The 21,959-nt window shown below is 39.3% G+C and overlaps 1 protein-coding gene across 5 annotated transcripts in view; it reads left to right on the top strand.

Annotated features, from left to right (window-relative positions):
- The window catches only part of tncb (tenascin Cb), a 109,516-nt gene that overhangs the window by 44,408 nt on the left and 43,149 nt on the right, over positions 1–21,959 (top strand). For 4 of the 5 annotated variants that reach the window (XM_077560905.1, XM_077560906.1, XM_077560904.1 and 1 more), the window contains exons 2-3: positions 15,914–16,460; positions 17,604–18,824. In XM_077560905.1, the coding sequence (XP_077417031.1) occupies positions 15,980–16,460; positions 17,604–18,824 (1,702 nt within the window). In that variant the 5' untranslated portion in view covers positions 15,914–15,979. Of the gene's footprint in view, positions 1–15,913; positions 16,461–17,603; positions 18,825–21,959 lie in introns of those variants that run through there. The other variant, XM_077560908.1, reaches the window with a different exon arrangement.

Genomic DNA, 21,959 nt, shown 5'->3' with positions numbered 1-21,959 from the left:
AACCCAGGAAACAGACAGCTGCTTTACATTAGATGCTGCCGCTTGGTTCCTCTCTCAGGTCTCCAGCATCGACACTGCAGGCTGTAAACTGGCAGCCTCGCGGATGCACACATACAATCACTGACTGTTCTTTCACTGTGGTTCTTATCTCCAATTTCCGCATCAACATCATTTGTTAGTTACTTCAGTCCCATGGGGAGATTGCTAAATGGGAAGCAGACATGATTGGAAAAAAAGGATATTTGAATTTGTAAACAACCTATTTATTTGTCAGTATATATCAGTTAGGCGGATTGTATGCAGCACTTTTTTTTATGCTGTATATTTTGAGGGTTAAGCAATTGTACATAATTTTGCAGAGCAGTGTCCGCTGTGGTCAGAATGAATCATAAGATGAAGCTGAATGCTAATGTGGGTGTGAATAGAGACCAGTCATACTTGACAATTCCGCTGAACTGAGGTGACCGGTTATCGACAACCTATATTTGCAAAAGAAATTACATTTGCATGGCTGTCATGTACGGAAATACAGTATGCAATATAGTCATGAATGTTTTATTTGTCATGATAACTTTGCTGTTAGTTTTCCCATTGCCAACTTTAAAATACATACTCTATAGTAGATTTAGTTTTAGTATAAGTGTTTGGAATCCAAAAATCGACATTAAAAGACATTTTGAAAGTTTTTTTGAAAGTATTATATGAAGTACTTTCCCTGCCCCAAAGTTATTGGCGGAAAATCAGAGTTAAGGTAAGAGAGCTAAAAGCGTGAGCCAGTGGGAGAAGAATTATCATAATGGAAGACACCCACCACAGGATAGCACAGCATTGTGTGCTGCATGCTAATTTTGTATGACCTCAAATACATGAAAAGATCATGTTGGTGTTCATTAGCTGTAAATCAAAGTTCAGTGAGGCTTTTTTTTTACAATTAATTTCATATAGGCTACCCATCAGATTAGTGGTGCAATGGATCATCGTTGTTCCGTGGTCGGTTCGGAACAGGCTCCACGTTTCGGATCGTGTACGATCCGCGGATTGGTTGGTGGGGAAAACAAAAAACAAAGTGCACATTCACAGTCGATAGCATTCTGACATGTCAAGGAAGATGAAACATACTCAACTTAACATGCTAAGAATAACTTCAAAATAAAGTTTACCAAATACAGTAATACATTGACAGCAATGCAAATAGCCTTAGCACACTTTTACTTTGAAGTTGGCCCACGACATGGCGTGATGGCTAGCTTTACTTCCCTTTTAGACATTTCTGTATCATAGTTGAGTGACATCAACACAACGCTACCCCGAGACTCATGTTCAATCGCTAATTTAGGACACTAAGAAACCGCTAATTAATTACGCAGTCATTGTATGATACAGCAGAAGTCTCCAACGTAAGTGGCTAGCGGCTAGCTGTTGGCATTATCAACGAGTGTCTTGCTGGTACGGGAGTTTGACAGCTGGTACCTGGCTTACTTTAATTCTTTTTCAATATTCTGGACCAAGGCTATTTTGTAATTGCTCTCCATGTTTAAAGGAAGGAAATGTGCCTTAGATTGTATGTTGAGGTCTTTTCATTATTAAAAAAAAGGATAGAAAGAACTTTGTCTTCATTTTATTTTATAAAACACTTTTGCCCATTAAAGAAAACGTTCAACTCAAAATGTCAAACTTAGCTGTTTAGATAGACACAACTTTAAGCCATTAATACTAATACCTTGTTATTTTACACATGTACTATGTAAAAATAAGAATGGTTCTGCCTCATTTGGCACTTAAAGTTGTCTTCCTAAATCCTAAACGGCTATATTAGACATTTTGAATAGATTTTTTTTGTACTTATTTAATGGGAAAAAGTGTTTTACAAAATAAATGAAAACAAAATACTGATTATCTTCATTTTTTATTTTTTTTGCTCATCCGAACAACGATCCGATCCGGGACTCAAATTCGTGATCCGATCCGTGACTTTTGTGATCCATTACACCACTACCACAGATACATCTTTTGCAACTTAAAGACATTACTGCATTTTTATGTAACCCCATTTTATCTCTCTGCTAATGTTGTGATAACTTCAAAACAATATGTGCGCTATCCATTCATAGGTGGTCTTTTATGATTGTTTGGCTACACATGTGAGTAGCCGCTGTCACACAGTGACACTCAGCATAACGTGAAGTGGGAAATGGGCCATTGTTTGCACAGCTGTTAGCTCCCTATGCCCCGTGCCCTACAAAGCTCGATGAGAGGGCGGTTTTAACCCTACTTAGCTCCTTGACTGGTGATGGAGCACAAACAGTAATTGTTGATATTCATGAACACTTGGAAAGTCTCAGAAGTGATGAGATTGAATCACACTCATGAAAATAATCCATATATATATTCAGGGGCATTCTTTAAAATGTAACCTAACTTGATATAACTTATGGTTCGGTTGTTTGCATAATTTCATGTGGTCTATATCGTTGCTGTAAACAGGACTGTCTGTGGACCAGATGGCTCCACAGAACAAATATACCTTGAGACTCAAACAACCGTAAACTTGAAATGTTCATACTGGAACTTCTATTATTTTTGTTTTTGGTCAAATTGTAAAGTGAGATAATGGATATTTTACAGCGGTTCAGTTGAAGAGAATGTGCTGTACCGAAGTTGAGTGTTTGCTGTCCTCAGTGTACCCTTATTAATAAATTCTGACTCAAAAATAAATATTCTGCATTAGGACGATACCTTCTGGACGATATCATCATTGGGTGCCCTCTTGTGGCCATTATATGATCAGGAAATATAAATTAGTACAGTAATACCTCGGAATTTGAACATAATTCGTTCCTGTGAAGTGTTCAAAGTCCGAATTGTTCAACCTTCGAAACATTTTTTTCCCCATAGGAAATAATGTAAATGCAATTAATCCGTTCCCAAGCTCCAAAAAAACTGAAAATTCCTATTTTAATTTATATTTATGTTTTTTACATTTACAGTACAGTACTTAAACAATAAAAAATACCTTACCTTTTTTGTTGTGGTGTGATGGCATCAGTGGGTGATAAATGCTATGTTAATGCTATCTTTAGTTCAGTGCTGAGTTTTTGTATTTGACAATGGGCATATTGTTAGACTACTAAGCGGTCCTTGCATGCGTTGTTTAACGTCAGGCATGTTGTTGAACAGCTAAGGGGTTTCCTCGTGCCAGTATTTACAGAAGTAGTCACGATAGTTACAACAGCGCGATAATGTCTTTCCTAATTCCACTGTGGTTCGTAGCAATGTTTTTCTTTGCTGCCACTGGCACTGTTGTCTTTCTTTGGGCCCATGGCGAAGAAAATTGTCGTGGAAAAATCAAAATGCACTCGCGAGTATGGAGCCCAAAGCATTATTGCAACATCTATGTCAGGCTCGTTAATGGCGCACGTGCGAGTACGTGCACGATCTTAAAGCAACAGCCACAGTTGGCAAACAAAGACATGACTTCAAATGAGGTAAGAAAAACTCAGCCCCTCTCCTTCCCAAAGCAATTGTGGAGTGTGAGGGTCCGCACACTCTACTGTAAATAGAAGATAAAAGCTGATAGGTGCAGCCAGAGTAAAACAGTCAGGGTTCTTCGTACTCATCTGGGCATTGGTGGAGCATGCATGATGTTGAAAAAGCTGTAATATTACCTTTTTAAACTGAACTGCACAATGCACCTTTAATCGGACGGCGCATCCCGATGCCCATACAATTCCTGACTCCCGACGTTAAGATTGGAGTATTGAGGTCTTTACTGCATTTCCTGACTAACCCAGATTTGCCCCTTGCCATTCAAAAATCTATCTCTGCATTTAAACCATCCAGATGGCTTCTAATGTTCCTCTGATGCTAATGTGTCAAGTAAAAAGAGTGGAAGTCTTGGAGCACTGGTATTCAGGATTGCTTTGTCTTGGTCAGCCCACCAATGGAGGCAGCCAACAGATGAACACATATGTTCGACTCTTCACTGTGACACTGTGCCTGCACTGGTGACCTCACACAATAGAATGCATACACCATAAGGAGTCTTGGAAAAGGATGGGGCTCCTTTTAGAAGTGGCAAAGAACATAAATTGAAAAAAATAGTTTTAAAAAATGGAAGCCAATGAGCAGCCGACCTGAGGCACTATGGTCATTAGACTCATACAAGTGTCTGAATGCACGACACTCCCAATTGGGACACGCAACACGCTTCAGGCTTTCATCACCGACAAGGGCTAACAGATGTCCCAGTATCACTGCCAACTCACTCATCGCCTTCTAGAGGAAAAATAATTACTCCTGCTATCGAGCTTGAAAGGAAGTAATGAAGAAGTGTTAAATACAAAATGCTAAAACAAAAATATAATGTAAACTATGAAATGCGTCTAGCGTCTATCTCATACATTTATTATAGTCTGTGTAGAGTGTGGCATTTTCTTTTGCATAGTTTATTTTTTATTTCATTTTGGGTAAGCAACGAGAGAGATGAAATGGGTCAGTGATGGGATCGTTCAGCTTGTCAGTCATTTAAGTCATATTTTACACACATACATGGCCCATACATCACTCACGCCCTAAATACATTTGTCTGACCTTAAAACATCACAAGAGTTTTAATTTGGTGGAATAGATTCTGATTATTATGTGAAGGAATGCCTGTAGGAGTACATCTATCTGACAAGTCTCGCCGCATCAGCTTACGTCATTCGCTCGTTACTTTAAGCAGCCAGGTACAAGCCAGGTTTTATTGTAATTATAGTGCAACGTGAAAGCTGGGGAGAAGCTAAGGTATTACAATCCTTTGGACAAAACAGCAGGTGGATGTGTAAATGTTACACATAAGGCTGACAAGCCTCCGCACCACACAGGGGATAGACTAATAAAGCAGGATCGTGTAATGTTAAAAAGCTGATGAACAATGACTTGCATCCAACCTATCCATCTGGACCCAGTGAGAACAGAGGCGGAAAACAGAGGCACTGCAGGGGAAGAGCCATAAAGAATATTGATGGGCCTCACAGCAAGAAGTCATCCAAATAACAATACAATGCAAACAGGATTGAGCCCTGATTGCTGTACGGTTGACCTGGTAAGCACTGTCATCCACTTTACATCCTTTGTCTCCATATCTTACTGTCAACATCAAAATTGGTTTTGTTTGGAGAAATTGTTTTTGGGGATGCTATCAGGCATGTTAACTGAAGCTCTCTATTACTCTAGCAGCTCTGTAAGGCCGATTAGGGCTCAGCCTTGGCATTGACTTCCCATATAGTGTTTCTCATGCATGATATCTTAGATCCAGTGTGTTGAGGTCTTATCAGCTATGAACACACTCCCCCCACTACTCCCTCTTGTGTCATCGGACCCAATGGGGTCAGAGCTGAGAGCTGATGTGTTGCCTCAGTTCGTTAGGACCTGTCAACACCATTCCCTCCAAAATCATCATCTGTTGGCAAGTCAAACCATTCATCATACGTTATCATAAAAGGTAACATGATAGCAGAAGCATTTTATTTACTGTTATTTTTTTCAGTTAGATGTTAAAGGGGAAGTCAAACCAAAAATTGTCTTTACAAGAATATGTTCTATGCAGCTCCACTATTCTAAACCCAGTATTCTGATTAATATTGCATTTGTGGAGTATGTACGACAGCGTATTAGGGCCAAGTATAATTGTTTTGTTTTGTTTTTCAAGGTGTCAAATTTGCGACTTTATAAAATGACAAATTTGCAAGAATAAATCTCAGAAATTTACGACAAATAGACGTAGCGTAGCTATAGTATCATGTGAGAATTTGTTGGTGGTTAATGGGACACTGTTTATAAAATGAAAAGGCAGGATGGAGACCGATTCATTCTTAATTTAAACTTTACTCGTCATACATAGCAGCTAGAGCGACAACACTTCCTGATCCCCTATCAGCTGACTCACACTAACCAATCAGAATTTAGCATAGTTTAGATAAATGCAAGTGAATGATGGAGAGCAGCAGATTCGACACATCAACTTAGATACTTGTACAAAAAACTACCAAAATGTATGAATGTGGAAATAATAATTCTGGAAACATAAACGTACAAGTAAATATCTATTTTAACAAATTAACTTTAACCCGTGGGTGGTATTTTATTTTCAAATAGCTTGGTCAGAACCATCAAAAAGCCCAAAATGGGTCACAATACCACCTACAGGTTTTAAATGATTGATACTCAGGGTGTGGACCTTCACAAAACAAGGCGGATTTGTCGCTGGCCGTACCCAATGCTTCAAAGAGTGAATGCTTAACATCATACGGTTAATCTCTGCTAAAGCAATTACTATCTTCTTTTTGGAAAACCCGACCGAAAAGTATTGGCGCAAACATCTGAGTAGTACGCTACGTGTATTTATGAGTTTCTGAGTTTTTTTCTTGCAAATCTGCCACTAAATAAACTTTAAATAGCAAATTTGCTACTTTATAAACTCGCAAATTTCCGAGTTTTTTTCTCTGAATATTGCCCCCACCCTGTAAAAAATAAATATTTATATGTGGCCCTAATACGCCGTCGTAAGTATGAGTTAAGCAGCTAAATCCACCCATTTTTATCCATCTCTGCGAACGGCCATCTTGGTACTGCCAGTTGCTGTCGACTTAAAACAAATCACAGTTGCTGAGAGCTTAAGTAACGACCAATCATAGCTCACCTTCAGAAAACAGGTGAGCTGTGATTGGTCGATATCTGAACCTGAGAAATTGTGATGTCATTTTTAGTCAATAGCAGTATCAATCAGAATGCTGTGTTTAGACTAGTGGGGGACATACAACATATTATTATTTCATTTAAAGACAATGTTTCGGTGGACTTCCCCTTTAAAGATGAAAAGACTTGAAGAAAAGAACATTTCCAGTTGTTGAAGGTGATGAAGCTAATCCGTAATGGAACCATGACCACTTTGGAAGATTTTTTTATCATTATTATAGGCGAGCCAATCAGTGAGTTAGCTGAAGCTTTTCCTTATCTTCCATTTTAATTTCCTTTTCAAGAAATCTGTACACAGTCATATTCTCCAGTAATGCATCACTTTGTCCATGAGCACACCAGTTATCTTTTTTTCCGCAAGTGTCGATGGTTCTTGTAGTTCAGCACAACAGCGACAGCCACATCTGTCATAACAGCCAGAAAGAGAGAATGGCGTGTGCCCTTCAGAGCGTGCGATGATAAAATGTTAAAAACCCTTTCTGAGAAGCAGCATAAAATTCAGCCATCAATTCCGATGGAGCGGTCGACTCGAGCTACAGTTGTCGTCCTGGAAATGAATTTCTGTGTTTGATTGTCATAACTCACAGTTGTAGTGCTGCCCTCAGCAACTCGCTATCTCTCTGACTATGACCTTGGTGGAGATGCAGGATCCAAATCAATACTCACCTGCTCTAGCTTTCTTTTGCCTTCCAGCACGCTGACTGTGGTTAATATATATATCACCAAACATGTATTTGGCGGGGAAATGGCATTGCTTTAAGTCATGATTTGAAGCAGTAATGTATTTGATGATTCAGGTGTCCGTAGTTGGGTTTCTCATCATTGCATGATGCCTTCTCAAGGTTTAAGGAGCTCCAGGCAATAACCCCACATTCAGTCATAACCCATGACCCAGATTTGGATTATGTACCATTGAAGGCAACTGAGTTTTTGTCACTTGTGACCTACAAAACAAGAGAAGCTTGATAAATTCTTCAGAAACTAAAAGAAAACGTGCATCCGATCAAATCTTTCAACAATACATCCTGGGATTCGGATTGTTGTTGTAGTCACTGAATATTTACAGCTTTGACACACCAAGTGGGCTGTGTTGCTCCATTATTCAGTTTGTTTGTTTGTTGTCAAGATATTAGGCAGATGCTGTGCAGTCTCAGCTACTGATAGTTTGGAAATGTATTTTAACTCTTTTCAGAAATTCAGCCCTCAAAAATAGCAATAGCAATAACAATAACGGTGCTCCAGTTTTGATTGACATGATCAAGTTTGACAGTATTTTTTATTATTGTAGCTGTATTACGTTAGAATATCAAACATAGCTCTGAGTATAATGTAATACAGTTTTACATACATGGCAAGGTGCAACAACAACAATAAATATTTTGTTAATCTGTCTGTCTGGCAGTTTTAAACTCGAAACTGAACATTATTGTATTTAGAATGGCTAATTTGAGACAAGTAATGTACAAAGTAATTGATCTCATTGGCTTCTGCAACTCATCATCACGTAGTTGCTCAGATTGTCTACTGTTGAACATGATCTTTTTAATTATCTTGGACCTGGCTTAAGCAAAAGTCTGACTTAACTAATAATACCAATGCATGAGCAAGTGCGACCGGCTGAGTTTGAGAGAAAACCTAACTTCTCCTTGTATTATTAATACTGCTTGACAGCGAGAATACAAATGTATATCCCAAGGATGGAGCTGCAGTATGACATGTGAGATTGCAAATGACCATTCAGGACCTATGGCAATGGGTCGTATCTAGACTTACAATGCATGGCTGGTCTTTGTCGTTTCCTGCCTATCTCATTTGAGTCTTAAAAAGTTCAAAAATAACTATGGTTCTTAATTTACACAAGGATTACGATTTATTATGCTTTTTACGTCATATTCTGACCCTAGTGAAGATAAGCGGTATGGATAATGGATGAACGATGTCTGTATGACATATCTATACAGCATCCAAATTGTGAACAAGTATTCACATTTGGTGAGATAGGGCAATGTAAGAAATAGTTCTAGTTGTTCAATTCTCGGTTATTTTAACCACTGTTTTATAACCCCTAACCGGCGGTTAAATTCTTAACACGCTGTTAACTATCCGGCCGTTAATTATGTGTTGTTCAACAGCACCGTCAAAGTTAACCATGCCGTTTACGTCACTGGTTAGCACCGATATATCCCACAATTCTTCTTTTTGTTTACTTCCGGGTCGGCGAAAGAAATGGATACTATCTAAACGGCCCCTCGCACTCGGTGCAAAAAAATAAGCAGGAACTTTTCGACTGACGAAGAAAACGTTATTCAATCAGTTTTTGTGAAATAATTAATTGATTTATTTTTTATTCTTTATAATTATTTTTTTCTACTGTGTGTATTTTCAGTGAATATTTTGTGTAATATTTTTTGTATTTTTGCCAATATTTTTGTAGCATATAATAGTGCATGTTTGTCTGATTTTGTTTCTCATATTTTTGTCAGTTTTTTTGTCTAATATATTTGTATTTTTGCCTGATTTGTATTTTTTGTAATATTTTTATAGAATAGTTTTGAATTATTTGTTATTATTTACATACATCAAATATGTGTGTATTTTTCATATAATATTTGTGTTTATTACTAATATTTGTAATTGTTTTATATTAAAATAATTTAAAAAAACGTATGAATTAAAATTTAAAAAAATGAAAAACTTATGAATTAAAATTAAATAATTAGCTGCTATTCACAGTGTTGTTGTCTGTTTGATTATTGACGTGAAAGCAAAGAGTTAACCACACTGTGACAAAGTTAGCGGTGTGTTAACTTTAACAGCAAGTTAACAGCCGGTTAAAGTTAACAGAGTTTTGAATAACAAGATAACAGTGCCGTTAAAGTAAATCATCGGTTAAATCTACTTAACCAGTGGTTAAAGATATAACCGAGTTTTGAACAACCGAGCCCAGATCGTTACACAGTAAATTCTGTAGAGCAATCTATTTAGAGTGAGACCAAATAGTTTCAGTTTAAAGTAAAATTTACTCTATATAATTTACTGTGTATCTTTCAGCAGTCTGAGCGTCTTTCTTCATTGTCTTGTTTTGCAAATTTAAGCTTTTTGAACAAATGCACGCTACGTTTAAAAAAACAAAAACATAGCAGATATCCATCAATATGCGCCTTGTTAAAATGTTAATTGCTGCATTCATAAGGAGCATTTGCACTACTGACAACTAAACAGCAGGTGCAAAGTAATATACTGTACTGTATTTTAATTCTTAGCTTTTGTTTCAGTAGTTTAGTTTGTGTATGTAAACACCTGGGTTGTTCCTCACAGTTTTATGGAGAGGTAGGAAAAAACACTACTACATACATGATTATGAATGTCTCAAGGTAGATCAAGCTAAAAATTTAATGAAATACATTTAAAATTGTCTGATTGGTATTAATGATGTGTGAAATTGGCTAATAATTTGAGCAACTAAGCTTGAACTCTCAGCCCCTCATTGAATTGCATGAGATTTCCATTTTATGTTGACACTTGCTGTCAATTTGGGTTGATGAAAGGACAGAGGACACTCACAGGCTTAAATGATACACCGCAATTGCCCCAGTAAAAGACTGGGTCATTATTTTGACACTCATTCTGTCTGTAATAAACTTCTACAATCTAAAGTTTACAATTGAAAACTATGTCCGACACTAATTCAATTTCAGACTGTGTCTATGGTTGGTCCAAGAATACTGTTCACTTTCACGCATGTTAATGAATAAGATAGTAGTGCGATTATTTGCTGATTAACCAAGTAAAATGTGACTTGTTTTCAATTAAGTAATTGTAAAACATTTTAAATGGCATGTAATACCACAATTCTCCAATGTCACATCCAGTTTAAAAATTCTCATCTTGCTTTTTAAGACAATTCATAATTTCCCCCACCCACCCCAACTTTTCCCCTCTGTCCTGTCTGTCCACCATAGGGGACACAGACTCTTGCTTGTCTGACCGCCCGCACTCCCTATTTGGTACTCATTATGATCACCTGACCTCAGAAAAAAAAAATTGTCTTTTTTTTAAAACATTAAATAAAATGTAAAAATAAATAAATTCTCGCTTAGAATCAAAACATACTTATGCACGCCATTTGTGTTATGTAGTCTCTAGATGGATGATTTTCTGAATTTTGCATGTCCTGCAGTAACTATGTGCCAGCAGTGGAATAAGAATAAACATGTTCCTTACACTTTGTAGAAGTTTGTTTCATCTATTTCTGAATAAAGCGGTATTCTGGAGCCAGATTTTCCCACAAAGCTGCACTGGTCTGTCGGGGTTGCCTTGTTTCTGGGTCCATGTGGAGAGCAGCCAGCCTTCAAAGTGAGAAAGCCAACCATCCGGCCAGAACTAAAACCTGAGCTGCAACTCAAAGCAATTTTGTTGATCTTATCCCTAGTTTAAGATGCTTAAAGTCAGTTGTGTTTCTGTACTGGTGTGCATGCACCAATGCACACAAGTGACATACTGTATGTGTCAGCCACTGAGAGGATTTCTGTGCCCCCCTAAGTTCGGTTCATCATCACTCCCAGCAGCATGCTACATTATCCCATTTGCAGTTTACCCAACATGGATACGCTCATCATTCTCAACTCAGCTCATCAGGAGATTGGTGGGTGAAGCCATGGGAATATTCTGCACTCAGTTCATCTGTCAACTTGCCTAGTCACACGTGAAGACTAGAAGACTGAACATGTCTCCCTGGACCAGTACCTGCTGTGTCCTAACACATACCGCCGGATAAACATTTTGCTAGATAAACTGTAGCACACACACACACATAGAAACATATCACTGTCATCAGGCCAAAAACTGGTACCGCCAAAATGATCACTTTCATGGAGACCCCAAAAACAGAAACGTTTGTTAACTATTAACATTGCATCGTCAAAGACTGCAAGCCATTTTCAACACTTTAGATTGGTCAATAATTCATAAACATGTCACCCACATGTGTGGACAGACCACAAGAATAGATTGTTTTCAAAAATATTAAATTTGCCAATCTCTCTCTCTCTCTCTCTCTCTCTCTCTCTCTATATATATATATATATATATATATATATATATATATATTGATTCTCAATATACTTTATTTTGATGATTTTACAATATTCCCAAAATTTTGCTTGGAAAATGTGATTAATTGCGGGAAATTGTGCGATAAATTATTATTATTTTTAATTATCGTTTGACAGCACTAACACACATATATATATATATATATATATATATATATATATATATATATATATATATATATATATATATATATATATGCTTTTCACCTACATTTTTTTTCTGCGAAATTTGAAGATCACCTGTTATGTGTTAATTCTTTCTACATTTAACGGTATGAGGACGTCTTAAACATTTTATGATCCACTGCACACTCATGATTGGTTAAAACGTTAGGTAGACGTGCACAAGATGCCGCATTGTCCAATCAGCTTGAAGTATGTCCCGACAATCCCGGGCAAATCACCGTTGAGCAGTCCCAGATTGATATTGTGGAGAATTTCCTTGAGTGAATCACAATCATCTGGCTATTGCCAGGTTACTACTTTGTTATTCATACTCATTTCAGGCCGAACATCAAATACTGCGTCTCCCCACGGCTTGCATGCTTTTGGATTGCTTCAAGAGGAAAAAAAGGATGGACTTTTCCACCGACACAAGAAAAAAGACAGTTTGAACATTGCTAGTCAGTCTGGTGACTGGTGGTTGTGTTGGCTAAATAGTAAATACTATCCTGGTGGTCCGCTCAAAATAAGTTGTCAAAATGCTTGGAAAATACCATGATTATTCAAGTAGATGATAGCTGGGTCTAGCGTGTAGCTCGCGAGTGTACCGTGTGAGCCTGTAAGGCCAACCAATGTGGCGCCCATAGAAAAAATTCCCAGAATGCCTTGCGATGTGCAAGTGACCTATTGGAAGCTGGCTGTGTTGTATGGATCACGGTTCCACAGACCACAACAATATTGTCTATATTGTTATTTCACCATGCAGTGTGTTTGTTTATTACATTATTTGGCTGTGAATCCGTACATGTGCTAGTGCTGCGTGTGACAGATTAAGTAGTGCATTCTCAGCGTAGATTGGATTTACTAATAAAAGGTTCAAAATTTTTCTGTTAATCCACGTCGCCCGGCATGCAACCGCAACTGACCGTGCAAATTACATTGACATTATAATATAATATACTCAACTCAACTCCTTCAAGAGGATTTTCTATTACTACTCTGCTTTATATTTTTGTGTTGCACACAACACCAAACCAAATCACACATATTCAGTAATGCAAGGAGAGATGTTGGAGTGAACGGGATGTGTAAATAGTGTTGAACCGCGTGAGGACAGTGCCTTGCTCAAGAGCACCTCACCAGTAGACTGAAGCAAAATAGCATCTCTACAACATCTGTCATTTATTAGTTTAGTTTTTTTCTGCTACAGGGCTTGAGCCTTCTGATTCTAAAGGCTAAGTCCTTACAGATAAGCTGCTAATGAGTTGGCTCTTTATTAGGAGAAGGGTTCATACTTTTACTTAGTATTTGTGGTAACAGTTTTACACAGACTGCGACTTAGATGGAGATCAGATCAAGCTGTTTTATAACCAATTTACGCAAAAATCAAATGAATTCCAAAGGGTTCACATACATTTTCTCGCAACTGTGCATGTGTTTGTGCCTTACACATCTTGAAGTTGACACAGGTAGTCTGAAATTGATCAGTACCATAATCTGGTACTCTTCTAAATAAATAACACACCGTATTAACAAGCATGAGAACAGTTTGAAAGTTGCCCTCAAAGGCACAAGCTAAGCATTTTTTTCCCCATCAGACCTTTTAAACAAATCATGTCTCAGAGAGGTTTGGTGAAAGGTAATGCGAATCATGTTACACAACTCAAACAAGCCCCAGTGGTTGCGGGAAGGCTATTTGGGAATCCTGACCAGCAATTTTCCAGGTAGTAGTGAAGCTGCAGAACAGTGAGTGCGCTATCCAAGCAGCCCACAGATGGTTCGGCCATTCTACTCTGTCTTCATCTACAGAGGAAAGAGCAGCCTGCTCACAACCATGCAGGCTTGTTGTATTAAGTTAACAGAAATAGACATCCATGTTCACACGCTTGTGTCCTCCTAGAAAAGACAGGTCAAAAAAACTAGAAAGTACTTTTTATAAGGTATATGGTTTAGTTCACTTTCCTGATTTGAAATATATATATATATATATATATATATATATAAAGGCAACATGTGGTGTTAAGTTATACGCTAATAAATTATTAGACACCCCTCAGTGTTTCTGCCACAGATGCCCAAAATTAACACCATTGGAAATTAAATTACCAAATCTTTTTTGGAGTTTCTGCCATGGTTAATAATCATGTACAGGTATGTAGAAACGTAAAAATAAATAAATAAATAAAAGTAACACACAGGGGTGTAATAAAAAAAAAGGGTTGAATCTGAAAATCGGTTTTGCTTTAGAAGATTATTAAAGTACACAAACGGTGTGTCTAATTAATTGGTCTCAATACACACTATACATCTTAAGCCGGTCAAAAGCTGATCACAAAATGTATAAATTGGTTTGATGTTGCTGATGATTTGCTGTTTCTTGGAATTTAATTGACTTTTTGTAGATGTTTTTGTGACCTGTTAATTAACATAACAAGAACTACAAATAAATTTTCGTCTTTGAGTCTGTTTGAAGGAAATGCCACATTACCAGTGCTGACAAGTTAATACATATTGTAAAATCATTGTCTGCTTTCAACAATAAACTCATTGCATCATTCCCTCTCTAATTTAGCCACACATTATCAAATTAAATTGTAACCCCTCTGAATCACAACCTGGCAAGAACCAGATTGATAGTGTGAATCACCCAAAGGAGTAATCCACAATATCAATACCCTAACCCTAACAACCTGGGACTGCGCCACTCCTATCTGCTCGGGAAAGGTGCGACATTCAGTACAATACTTCAAGCTGATTGGGCGATGTGGCAAGTTGTTGCATGCCAACCAAACCTTTGTTTTGACCAATCAAAGGATGAAAATGGCATCGTCGTCATAGGTAAAAAAATAAAAAGGCACAAACATTTTTACCAGGTAAAAATCTACAAAGCGCCTCTCGCTGTTCTTCTTTCAAAAAGGAAACTGGTTTATTCAGCGAGAACAGAATTAATTGCAGAGTCCACCGCCTCCAAACACACTATTGCTTTGTGATTGGTTCGAAGTTTCGAACCACGAGTGGTGAAAATCAGAGGGGTCGGTACAAAATGGATTCTCGGGGTTTGGGAACTCACAAATACTGCGAAAATTCAGTTTGCAAGCAAGATTATCTGAATCAAACCGAATCAAATTATTCCAATTTAAAATGTACTGTCCTTGAATCATTTCTCACCACATGTATCGTGAACGTGACATAACGAATCGCCTTTTACTGGAGAGATGCACGCCCCTAGTACTTATGGTACAATTTTATGCTTGACAAATTTGTGTCTGCTCACTGAAGCATAGTATGCAGGCTCAAATTTGGTTATGTGTGGTAAAACACTGCCATCTCACTGAAAACGATAAAACAACATACTATGGTTCTGGCTTGTCTCTTCCCTGTGTTCTTATTCACTGCATGCGTGTGAATGGACAGTAATAATAAAGTTGTAGTAAAGTTGGCATTTCAAGTTGCAAAAATACATATATACCGACAGTTACAATATGTACATATAGAAATGGATTGCTTTTTATATAGCACTTTTATCTACACCATATGGTGCCCAGAGCACTTTACAATTAGAGCCTCAGATTCACCCAGTCACACACACGCACACACACTCATACGCCAGTGGTTGGCTGCTGCCATGCAAGGTCAACTGGGAGCAAATCGGGGTTCAGTGTTCAGGGGACACTTCGACACAGTCATCAGGGGTGAGGATCGAACCCACAACCTCACGGATGGTAGACAACCACTCAACCGCTGAGACATGACCCCCCCCCCCATTATTACCCCAATTATTACAGTATGTTTATAACATTATGTATGTACGACTAATACTGATCCGACATAATACTCAAGATGAGTAAATTAAAATGATTCCTTTCCTTCCCCTCTGTTTTCATTTTCTTTGATGAAAGGTTACGAAAGAAGAATTGGAACACCTACAATATATACTCCACTCTTGGTGCTAGTGGAAGGTCATCATGGGGCTGAAAGGCCTCATTTTGGGCTGCGTGCTTGTGGCCATGGTCCTCCAGCCCTCCACTGCTGGCCTGGTAAGGAAGGTCATACGGCATCGCAGAGAGGCTCTAATGCCAAAGAAGAACCAAGAGAACCACACCCTGCCAAACCCCGAACAACCAGTCGTCTTCAACCACGTCTACAACATCAATGTTCCCTCCACGTCCCTCTGTTCCGTGGACCTTGAGTCACCTGGCGGCACCAATCACAAGAATAGCCCACTGGACATGCAGAATACTGAGCACATGGAGCACACGGTGGATGGTGACAATCAGATCGTCTTTACCCACCGCATCAATATTCCCAAGCAAGCGTGTGGCTGCAACAACCAGCTACCTGATATAAAAGAAATCCTGAACAGGCTGGAGATGTTGGAGTCAGAACTTTCCAGCCTGAGAGAGCAGTGTGGCAGCGGTGCAGGTTGCTGTGGATCTCAAGTTACTGGTAGGTTAATGACACACTGCAGGGGTTTTGATGTCATGCATGCAATATAAATAAGTCTATTTTTAAAAGAATTGCTCAAAGATTCATGAAAAAGAAAGAAAAGGAAAGCCATCATGACAATTCCATCCTTGTGAGAGCTATCAAGAAGCTGCAGGTGCAGAAGACTACCACCACCACAAAAAACACTAAAATGTGAAGAGAATAAGGCGACATCAGTCAAAATGTGTGGCGTCGACCTGAACGTTTGCACGTCACTCAGTAAAAATGACAGAAATACCCGCCACAACAAACAACTTTTAAGTACCTCCTGTGCTTTTTTTTTTTTCCAGAAAAAAAAAAAAAGTACCTCCTGTGCGCATGCATGAGAAGTAATACTACTCCCACCATGCCATCGGTGGCGGTACTAGTCGCTATTCCTCATTGTTAGAAAAAGGCAACCGGATAGCTCTTTACGGGGGCAGGATATAAAAATGTAAAGCATGCCCCCCACTACATTTTTCAGTATTACAGAGTGTCATGTAATATAAAAGTAAATCCCACCTGATATATCCAGTGTGTGTTCATAGCTTGGCTTTCATCACTCTGTCAACATACTATTTTAGGGTAATGTCTTACAATGGTGGTCTCTCATCTTCTCAATCTTCTGTCCAGAGAGATCATGAGCGCAATTGTAAAGGCTTTCTATCGCTTACTGTTTATCGGCATTCGGCACTTCCTGTTCTTGTCCCACGTGCTGGTTCGCTAGCTAACAGCCAATCAGCATGATCAATTATCACGACGATCTGACGTTGATTCAACTGCCGAAATTGCCCCCCCACACACCGCCAACAGCTTCGACGTTGTGACGGTACATTATACATTAATCAGACGGCGCATATCGACGGCACAGCGCTTTCAGACTTCCAACATCAAATTGGTGTATAGGCTATAGGCCATGTCTGTGCAGAGGTGCCCAATGTAATGCTTTCCCAGAACAAAACAAGCTGTAATATTGAGGCTGTGATGAACAATAATTATACTTAGTGTTTCAGAACATTTCAAGCTTAATAAGGAATTTATAATGTATGTTTGCATTAGCTTAGTTAGTGTGTCAAAGACCTGTTTTGAAATTAAAATGTTTATTGCTTACTTCTCATCTATCAGGAGAAGTCTCCACAAAGCCCTACTGTAATGGCCGTGGGAACTGGAGCGCTGACACCTGCAGCTGTGTGTGTGAGCCAGGGTGGAAAGGCCCCAACTGCACAGAACCTGAATGCCCCAATGACTGCCAGGACCAAGGCCGCTGTGTGGATGGGAAATGTGCATGCTTTGAAGGCTTCAGTGGTGATGACTGCAGCGTTGAGCTATGCCTGCCGGATTGTGGTGATTATGGTCAATGTGTTGAAGGGTCTTGCCTATGTGAGGAGGGCTTCATTGGTGAAGACTGCTCCCAGACAAACTGCCTCAACAACTGTCTGGGTCGCGGACGTTGTGCTGATGACGAATGCGTCTGCGATGACCCGTGGACGGGCTTTGACTGCTCTGAGCTCATCTGTCCTAACGACTGCTATGACCGTGGACGCTGCGTCAACGGCACTTGCTTCTGTGATGACGGCTTCACTGGAGAAGACTGCGGCGAACTCACTTGTCCTGGCAACTGTAACAACCGTGGCATGTGTGTGAACGGACTGTGTGTGTGTCATAGTGGCTACAGTGGAGAGGATTGCTCCAAGCTCACCTGTCCACTAAACTGCAATGAGCGAGGCCATTGCTTCAACGGCAAATGCATCTGTGACCCAGGATTTGAAGGCGACGATTGCTCTGTTCTGTCATGCCCTGAAAACTGCAGCAACAAAGGCCAGTGTATAAACGGAGAATGTTTGTGTGATGAAGGATACCAAGGCGAGGACTGTAGCGAGCTCTCCTGCCCTAACAACTGCCAAGATCATGGGCGCTGTGTTACCGGCCAGTGCATATGTGATAAAGGGTTCGCCGGCGAGGACTGCAGCATCAAGACCTGTCCTAAAGACTGCATGGGACGTGGGGAGTGTGTGGATGGGAAGTGTGTGTGCTTTGCTGGCTTCACCGGTAAAGGCTGTGGTGAACTGACCTGCCCTAATGACTGTCTCGGCCGTGGCCATTGTGTGAATGGCCAGTGTGTTTGTCACAAGGGTTTCACTAGTGAAGACTGCAGTGAAAAGACATGTCCTAAAAACTGTCTGGATAGAGGATATTGCAATGACGGCAGCTGTGTTTGCTACGAAGGCTTCACTGGGCCCGACTGCTCCATCCTAACCTGCCCAGGGGAGTGCCAGAACCAGGGAAGCTGTGAAAATGGAGTGTGTGTCTGCAATGAGGGTTTCATAGGCGAAGACTGCTCTGAGGGTAAGGACAATCAGCTGAATCATTACTTCGTCTTTCAGATATTGTTATTTTTACAAAACAGCTTGCAATGCATTCTCAACTAAGATCTGTTTAACATTAACATTAAAGGAACGCAAGATTTATTAAAAACTAACCAGCTATTCTGTGAAATAGTTAAATTCACCACTTTCCTGAAAAAAATTTCAATTTATCTTGAGCCATTATGATTTTATAGTACTTTTTATGAATATTTGTACGTTAAGTGATGATCGCGACGTATCACGTGCTGTAAACAAACTACAAAAAGACTCGCGAGGAATTATTGCGACCGTCAGCCGATATCAAAGGGGGAATTACACCATATAGCAAAGAAGCACTTCTTCAAAAGCAGTACAGCCACAGGGGACTCGCCAAAGATTTGTATCCAACTGAAAGTGAAGATGAAAGCGTGGCTTAAAAAACGACAACACTTTCAGCCGGCCCATAGTGAGTCAAAGTTAGGGACCGTCTGTAAGTTGCCTGTTACAGAAGCTCAAATTAAGTTACCATTGACATTGGTCAGTCTGGAAATATAAGCTGTGGACGGTCCCTAACCTAAACGGTAAACATAGGGTGTACAGACGTACGGATTTAGGCTGGAGAGTCCTACTTTTCAGTGTTGTGTCCTGCGACCCGCGCAACCCTAAGGCGGGCCAACATCAGCCCCACCCCCGTTTGTCACAACTGGTCTGTATTGGCCAAGAGTGGCTTCTCGTATATCATTGGTTCAATAAATGTAAACAAATCTCCACGTGTGGCTATTTGACTGTACGTCATTTCCTCGGCGCCTTCTTTGACAGCAGCGAAAAGGCAGCACTAGCAAAAATGGACAAAAGAGCAGAATTTCCTTGCTAAAAGCAATCGAGACTGGTTTCACGGTTTCTGCACGCTTTGCCGGTGTGATGTTGACGTGAGCAGTCAGGGCAAAGCAGTCAGAACGTCGCGTGGGGCAGAGAAGCTTAAAGCTCCCATACTATTCAACTTTTCCACATGCTAAAATAGTTCTCAAATGTGTAAAATGCAGTCCGGGGATGCATATTATTGATAGAAAACCCAGCTAAAATGCATTTTCATAATATGGGACCTTTAAGCAAGAGGCGAGCAGCAGGTGCGTCATCATTGAAGAAATGTTTTCCGTATTTGTTTTTCAAAATAAGTTATGTTTTGTGGCAATATTAACTCTTTGACTGCCAGACGTTTTCAGAAACGGGATGCCGCCAGTGCCAGCCGATTTAAGCATTTTGACTGATCTTTCAAGGTCCACAGAAAATGTTGTGTTTGGACTATGGAAACACACATACTACCAAATGAAAGATTGAACTCTCATCTTTCATCAGAAAAAAAAGTTTGTTTCTACCTTATTCCGTTCTTCAGTAATCAACAATAGAAAATGGTTAGTTTCACCGAAATGCTCTGTTTTGAATTATCTTGGCAGTAAAAGAGTTAAAAATAATTGATATCTCAACTCCTGAAGCAAAAACGTTTCAGAACTTACACCTGTGGCGTTCACACAAACATAAGTTTATTTATTATAAACCTTCAATATATATATAAATTAACAAACAAATGTCGCATCTGCGGGTACATAGCTCCATATATATTTACCTTCAACACTGGAGCGCAGTTGTAATAACCTTGGGGGATTGATTCGTCGTCCATTCCGTTAAACGGCCGTCAAAATTTTCAACATCCTCATTGTCTACAAACGTATTTCTTAACAGTATGTCACTGTCGACTGGTTACACTGATTCGAATTCCTCCTTTGCCGTCGTCAATTGCGTCATTTATTTCATAACTCCCGCGAATCTGCGTCAACCAATAATGCTTGAATACAATTCCAGGACATGCTACAAGGCCCCCGTCACTCTCTCGTGCATATTCTGATGAATGCAATCGACTAAGAGACCAAGAATTGGTCAAAACAAAACCAAATGACTTATCCACTCTTGTGGCTTTAAAGAGAGAAAAGCGCTGGACCGCTCCCGGCTTTAACGGTAGAAGCGTTTTATTGATCTTCTGTACCATTTAGTGCACAAACATGATCTATAAACCATGCAAAACTTTATTGTTGATGAAAATACACCGCAATTCTGATGTACAGTGTCCCCTCGTTTTCCACTGGGGTTAGATTTAAAAAAAATACTCACAATAAATGAAATCCGCGAGGTAGTTACATATAACATAGCTTTATGTTCTACATTTATTATAAATGTTTTAAGGCTCTAAAAACCCTCACCACACATTTTATACACTTTTCTCATCGAGGCATTTACATTTTCTCACATTACTGTCTTGTTTAAACATTCTCAATGTTCATACCTTCATAAATTTTATAAAATAGGCACATTACTGTAAAAAAAAATTACACAAAAAAAAAATCTGTGAAACAGTGAGGCTGTGAAAAGTGAACCACGTTGTAGCCAGGGAACACTTATTAATGTTTTTAAATATGTCCTCCTTTTTTACCTTATGGAAGTGGCCACCCTAGGTAAACGTCCGGGTGACTTTTACTGTGCCAGGCAAGCTACATGTCGTGTGCTAAGCTAAGCGCACTTTAGCCCACATTAGGATGACCCTTGTGAACAAATCCAACTGCAATCATTGTTCAGTAACCAGAAGGTTGGCTGTCAATCCCCGCTCTCACCAAGTCATGTGTTGTTGTGTCCTTGGGCAAGGCACTTCACTAGGGGTGGGAATCTTAGAATGTCTCACGATTCGATTCAATTCCGATTTTTGGGTCTGCGATTCGATTCAGAATCAATTTTCGATTAAGAACATTTTTTTATTCAAAAATGATTTGATTGACAATGATTTTTGCTTCAATCTATAGATGTGCAAGAAATTGGAACAATCTACTCCAGTCTGACTCGCTACCCGCGGCACTTTTATCACTCAAAAGAACGGCTCCACGCTGAAAAAATACAAACTTATTGGAATAACTTGATCGTGACTTTTTCCTTCTACAGTACTCTCTAATGTGGCGACAACTTAACAGTGTATTATACCGCGTGGAACCACACTGCCCCTCAGTGGCCAAATAGGGTACAACATAAACAACGCTCCAAATAAAGGCACACACAGACAAAGGCAAGACAGTATAAAATAATTTAAATAAAA

Source organism: Vanacampus margaritifer, chromosome 3 (assembly GCF_051991255.1).
Source record: "Vanacampus margaritifer isolate UIUO_Vmar chromosome 3, RoL_Vmar_1.0, whole genome shotgun sequence".
NCBI classification, from domain to species: domain Eukaryota; kingdom Metazoa; phylum Chordata; class Actinopteri; order Syngnathiformes; family Syngnathidae; genus Vanacampus; species Vanacampus margaritifer.
The sequence above is the reverse complement of the archived record's forward strand: the minus strand, read 5'-3'. Positions and strand labels throughout refer to the sequence as shown.